Source organism: Musa acuminata, chromosome BXJ1-5, assembly GCF_036884655.1.
Source record: "Musa acuminata AAA Group cultivar baxijiao chromosome BXJ1-5, Cavendish_Baxijiao_AAA, whole genome shotgun sequence".
In the NCBI taxonomy this organism is placed as follows: Eukaryota; Viridiplantae; Streptophyta; class Magnoliopsida; order Zingiberales; family Musaceae; genus Musa; species Musa acuminata.
Window position 1 is genome coordinate 37,920,580 of NC_088331.1, and position 6,511 is coordinate 37,927,090.

Consider the following 6,511-nt stretch of genomic DNA (forward strand, 5'->3'; position numbering starts at 1 on the left):
CTACTGATTGAGGGTGACAATGATCAGAGGTGGAAAGGAATCAAATGCATTGCTGGGCTCACACCACCAAAGATTGACTTGCTACAGACAGAGTTGAAAAGAACAATATGTCATTCTGCAAAGGGAGCCATTCTTTGTTTGGAGAAACCATGGTTGTCTTCAGCAGTTAAGTACTACACACTGAGATTGTTGATAGAATATTTGTTAATCCCATACTGCAGGAGTTGCATATTTTTATTAATTGAGTTCCATTTTTTTTGGAGTGAAGGGATGACAATCTCATCAGCATATACTGCAATACTTTCAAGAACAATGAAAAATGCAGAGTCAAATGAAACCAGACATATAAGTAAAATTTAGCCAAAGAGAATGACATTGCATAAATATTAATCAACACTGTATAAAAACTTACAACTTTCTATTTACCATGGTTATTATTTATGTTCTCAACCAAGTTACATACATAAAAAAAAAAGAAGGGAAAATAACAAAAGAAAAAACATAAAGGACAATAGGATTATAATAACAAGAGCTCTAAGTGATGTCTCAAGAAAACATAAGTTGCCAAATTAAAAATTTGTCATGCTGATATCTGAAAATATATCTATCTGGTGGTGGTGGTATCTCATTGACCAAGTCAGTTTGAAATCTATTTCCTTGGATGACTTCCTGGTCAAAGGAGACAATGTGTTTCCTAAGGCTGAGAAGACTGACTACAAGATAATTAAGACTTTTGTTACATATGTTTAGTAATGATAAGAATGAGACTAACTTTGAGATTGCTTAAATGCATAAAACTTAAAAGAGTTGATCGAAATGTTACAGAATTATTAACCGAAAGAGATGAGAAATTTTTTTTAATTAGATTTGAAAATATATAATCATTTTCTTAAATGATTACTTATCAAATATAAATTTTATTACCTAAAATATTGGTCATATTATATTCTAGCCATTAATGACATTTTTGGTCTTTAATCAGAATATTAGTTTTAATGTTCTTTGTAAGCTGTCTAAACCATAACTCTTCTTTTTTCCGGCATAACTCTTCCACATATCCCATCAATCACAGTGACATGATTGCTCACTTCAACATCAATAAGTTCTGAAGTCAAAGTCTTCCTCCCCAATATGAACTCCAACAGCAAGTCTTCTTCTTTGAGATGTCTGTCCTCCAATTTTTCTTAGCCTGGTTTTGATCTCCAACCCAAAGCAATACCAAATTTGTCTTCCTTGAAACTGCTGGTCTTCTCTCTGGTTCGAGTACTACAAACAGAGGTGAATTGAATCCATCAACATTCATCCTTTTTGTTTCTATGAAACAACTGCAACAAGTCTTAATGCTCCCTTCAGGCAAAGTAGCTACCTCAGTTCAATTTTGCTCTGCATGGATCAAATATGATTCAAGGGAGAGAGAGTCAATTTTGGAAATGGAATTTATCCAATTCCCAGATTTTTTTAGGACTTTATTCTTGGATATATTATTTTTAATTGATCATCAGCTCAAAAAAGTCGAGTTTTCTCACCTCTTTAGATCAATGAACAGTATCAGTCAAGTTTTCTTTAAATAAACATTTATCATTGATAACCTTCGAAAGCTGACGTGATGTGTCCAATAGTTACGAATCGAAATCTATGCATCGAGTGTTGATCGATGATGATGTATTAATTTTTTTACTAATTATAAATATAAATATAAATATTGGTCTAAATTAATCTGTTCTTGAAAGGGACGGTGAAGTCCACGGGAGACGAATTCAGCCTCGCGTTGGTGTTGTGGCCAAGCTTTTGCGTGCTGATTCATTCACTTTCCTTAATTTATTGATCGGCTTTACTTTCTCGGCCCGATGCTGACGACTCCCTCGACTACGCGGACTCTTCCAAGGAGACGCGCCCACCTCGCCTTGTTTCCCACTCGCAATCCCCCAGACTTCCGACTTCTTCAGCGGAAACAACCACTGCCTCGTTGCTCCTCCTCGGATCTCTCCCCCCCTTCCTTGGTGTTTCGCTGCTGGAACAGATGAGTCGATCGATTCGGTAAGCCAGCTTTCTTTCCGAAGAAGTTTTTTTTGGTGCGACTTGATCCTCTGGGTCTAAAGTCAAGATTTTGAGCATCGAGCTTCGTTAAAAATCGTATCTTGGCGTCGAAGGTAGCGGAGATTGGGAATTTAGTGAGGAACTTTCCGACTTGGCGTCGGATTCGTGGAAAAGTTGAGGTTCTGCGATTTCGGTTTGTGTTGAGAAATTAAGAGTCGCCATCGAGCTGTGCGGAATTTGATGGATAAGATGCGCTTTTTAAGATCCTGCTGTTCATGGGTAAGATATTCTCACATCTGAGCCTGCCTTCTCTCATTTATCCACGTAATCATTCTTTTGCTGCTTTGAACGCATTGAGTAAGTTTATTCTGATTGGGCATCTGACAGTTTTTGACCTTCTTCTGTTGATATTGTTCGTTTGCTGCTCTTCCTATTATTTAGTTCTTGGCTTTGGTTTCTCTTCTTTTTTCGTTCGAGCAAATGGTTTCACTGATCTTTAAGTGGATAACGAGAAAATCCTCTTCTACTTATGGAGCAGTTGTTCGAAATCCTCTTCTACTTACAGAGTAGTTGTTCGAAGCTTTGGTTGCACAGATTGTCGTGGTTGAATGGAGGGGAGAAATTTACCTGCTTTTGCCTTCTTACTCCATTGCAATACTTCTCATTCAATTTTATCTAATCATGGATTCTTCAGGGAGGAGTGTAATTCAAAAGCTAGATCTTGAATTTTCATTTGATTATTTCTAGGAGGGACTATTCGACTCAGAATAAGTATGAAGGATGATCATAGTGTATATGAACCCAACCGTGCCAGAATTTACTAGTTAAAATTGATGTCTCAAGGGCCTACTAGCTGTGTTATGTATGTTACTTCTGGTTAACTAATTGTAATTTTGATCAACCATCTCATGTCTCGATTTGGGATAGCTACTCAGATAGATTCTAGAGCCAAGTACCAAAAATGTTTTCCCTTCTGCTTTCCTGTTTATTTATGGTCTTGAATTACTTTGCTATATTCATTTTGAGAAAGTTAAACATCTACTTATCGTATTCATTAAGAAACTCAATTTGGTGTGCCAGTTCGAATGTTAATGCAGTTATTCTTAATAACAATTTCTTGAATGACAAATAGTCGGAGGATTGTCTCATGAATTTACCTGATGACACTGATCTTGCTATGCAGCTTGCAGGTCCCTCATTAACTGTCGGTAAAGGTAGAAACTCGCAAGGTCGCATTAGAGTTAGTTATGGGTTTAGCCTACTAAAAGGAGCAGCAGCTCATCCTATCGAGGATTATCATGTAGCCAAATTCATCCATATCAGAGGTCAGGAACTTGGTCTATTTGCTGTATTTGACGGCCATTTAGGCGATAGTGTCCCGGCATACTTGGAGAAGCATTTGTTTGCCAATATTATAAATGAGGTAATACTCAGCTTTTTTGTATGGATGGAGTAAAAAATTCTTGGATGTTGAGATGCTCATGGAATAATGTTAAATGTGTTATTTCTTAACAGGAAGAGTTTTGGACACATCCTGATATTGCCATCAGAAGGGCCTATGAAAAGACTGATAATGAGATACTTTCTCAGAGTCGTGATTTGGGGCGAGGTGGATCCACTGCTGTTACGGCAGTCCTAGTCAACGGCACCAAATTGTGGATAGCTAATATTGGCGACTCAAGAGCTGTTCTTGCAAAATCTGGAGAGATTATACAAATGTCAACAGATCATGAACCAGATTCTGAACGTGAAAGAATTGAAACGAGGGGTGGCTTTGTTTCTAACATGCCAGGTTAGTCAGACGTATTGCATCAAGGACTTGTTTCAGTTATATTTAATGAATTGTAAAGTTTAAGTAGCCTGTCAGTCAATACCCTCCTTTTTCTTGCAAAAAGAGAAAATCTAGAGTAGCACTGTCTCTGTCCGAGCTTAATTTTTCCTCCTTTATTAATGTTTTTACCAGCAGCCTGCCAGTCGTTTCCAGTTTATCCTGCTTTATCCTTTTTCAATCCTCTCTACTTCACTGTTCTCATGTGTGTGTTGTTTCACCGGAACTCGTAGTCCTCTTTAAGAAGTTTATATCAATTAACTGATGCTACTAGGACATGGTACATCCTTCAGAACTCAAATTACCCCTAAAATAGGTATTGCCTTATGATTTCCAATTGTCTCCAGAATCAGTCATTTTACCTTTGCACCTACTCAAGTATTCTCAAACTTCATAGTTTTCTTATTTTCAGCAAGAAAACTATACATAGTTATACCAGCAAGTACATTAAAAGAAAACAATCTTCTGTCTTTGTATATAGAGTCCAATAACCCAATAATTGGAAGCCTTCATATTAGGACTCAAATAAGTAAACCAGCTACACCTGCAGGGACTAGCTGGACTGCTGATCTACAAATGCACTTTCCATGGAGCTTCTCTTTGAATGCGTGTTTTTTTCTTTTACCTTTCTTTTTGTAAAAAATATTGAACGCATATGTCAACCTAAACCCTTAATGGAAAAGAAATTTGCACCACATCATGGTCTTTAAATAGTCTTAGATCCCTTTCTTCCTTTACATTAAACTCTAATTGAACCCATGTGAAGCACATTATCTCGTTACATATGTAATTGGCATTAACAACTAAAGATAATTTGTCAGTTTTTAAAGGATAGTTGAGGTCAACCCACATAACAAGCAATTTGAACTTTTTTAAGTGAAACAAACAATTTGAACTGCCAATACTCTCACACTAACTGAATAAAAGGAGTGAGTTGATACATTCATACAATTGATTCGTATATGAAGTTTGATAATGCACTTGATTTGATTCCAGATTCGTGTGGAATAGATGGATCTAGAGGGTCAGATATGAAGATAGCATGAGTATACTTACCAATGAATACTTTATAGTGGTATCCCAAACTACTTTCCAGAAGAAACACTGACCATTTTGCTTATATCTCACTGTACTTGTTGTACAATGAAAACATATTAATGAGTCTTTCAATGTATCTCTAAAACACCTGTATATTCTTGCTTGTATGCATCAGAGAAGCATGCCAGGTGTCTTGCTGACAAATTTCAAAAGCTTGTCATCTTCCCTTAGACTAAAATGCTGAGCAGATGATTCTTTAATGCAATTTCCCATTGACTTCTCTACATATATATATGCTCTTTAATTCTATGGAACATGTTTAATAAACCTGAAAGCTTTCTTTTTAATGAGCTTAGTACTAATGGGTTTCTAGGAGATGTCGCAAGAGTTAACGGTCAACTAGCTGTTTCACGGGCTTTTGGAGACAAGAACCTCAAAACACTTCTAAGTTCAGATCCTGATATACAAGTTGAAGATACAAGCTCCGAAACAGAGCTGCTCATTCTTGCAAGTGATGGCCTTTGGAAGGTGTTGTTTATCATAGTCCATGCATCTTCTAATCATTTAAGTTTAACACATGAGAAATTTGAATTATTGTATATTTTTACCAGGTTATGAGCAATGAGGAAGCTGTCAATCTTGCGAGAAAAATCAAGAATCCATTAGCAGCAGCTAAACAGCTGACACTGGAAGCCTTCAACAGAGATAGTAAAGATGACATATCATGCATTGTTGTTCGATTCAAGGGATAGGGTTCGATCAGACATCTCATGAGATAGATGATCATCAATATTTTCCTTATGTTAAATATGCTTATACGACTATGGCATAAACCTCCGTGCAAACCATGATTTGTTCCTTGAAGCTGCATTGAACAACTCACTCATGCACAAGTGAAGTTCTATACCCTCGTGACATCTGTTGTAATTGCTTTGTCATTTTGTAAGTTAATTTTTGTTTGTTTCTTTTCTGTATAAATCCAGCATGCCCTACAGGTGTCCTCTGGTGAACATCTTTCTTTTTTTTCATATGGTGATGTGAAGGTTATATGTTCTCTTGGTATTCAATCATATAGATATTGATATCATGCTTGCAAATATATTCAACTGGTGGACTTTTCTCATTTTATTTTCTGGTGGTGCTGTTTGCACCTTTGCTGCCAAATTGGCAGGAAAATATATTGTCATGAACTATAATTTGTCTTCCTATGCCTCAATATTTTTCTGCAAGTGATAAAAAATCTGCAGGATCTTGCAGACCTTGAAAAGCCTTATCATAGAACTTAAGAATGCAATTATAACCAAAAAATATTGATAAAAAGGCCGTATTATGTTAGATGTTTTTGCATTATCCCTGGGATTTCCAGAATTGTGGATCAATCCTGTTCTTGTCCAGTTATCCACACTGCTTGAGAATCCTCTTAAATACATCTATCAAGAAAGAAACACTATGATCTCCAACCATATAAATTTTTCATAGAAGTTAATATGTTTTGAAGTAATCAATGGAAAATTGGTGTAAACTGCTTACTTTCTACAACAAGCTGTTATACTGCTCAACAAACAGCAATGCCTTGCATTAACTTTATGCATATTTTCTAGAATAAGG

At 36.3% G+C, this 6,511-nt stretch overlaps 1 protein-coding gene across 1 annotated transcript; it reads left to right on the forward strand.

Annotated features, from left to right (window-relative positions):
• The first annotated feature begins 1,835 nt into the window (after nucleotides 1–1,835).
• Nucleotides 1,836–6,026, forward strand: LOC135674182 (probable protein phosphatase 2C 41). The gene is made up of 6 exons (XM_065183750.1): nucleotides 1,836–2,037; nucleotides 2,151–2,316; nucleotides 3,221–3,460; nucleotides 3,553–3,829; nucleotides 5,277–5,431; nucleotides 5,515–6,026. The coding sequence occupies exons 2-6, from the start codon at nucleotides 2,278–2,280 to the stop codon at nucleotides 5,653–5,655; spliced, it is 852 nt and encodes a 283-aa protein (XP_065039822.1). The 5' UTR covers nucleotides 1,836–2,037; nucleotides 2,151–2,277; the 3' UTR covers nucleotides 5,656–6,026.
• The last annotated feature ends 485 nt before the right edge of the window (nucleotides 6,027–6,511 follow it).

Excerpts from the sequence above, each read along its gene's own strand:
- LOC135674182 (XM_065183750.1), top strand. The coding sequence starts at position 2,278 with ATGGATAAGATGCGCTTTTTAAGATCCTGCTGTTCATGG. Across the intron at positions 2,317-3,220 it reads TAAGATCCTGCTGTTCATGG|CTTGCAGGTCCCTCATTAAC; the intron begins GTAAGATATTCT and ends CTTGCTATGCAG. Across the intron at positions 3,461-3,552 it reads TTGCCAATATTATAAATGAG|GAAGAGTTTTGGACACATCC; the intron begins GTAATACTCAGC and ends ATTTCTTAACAG.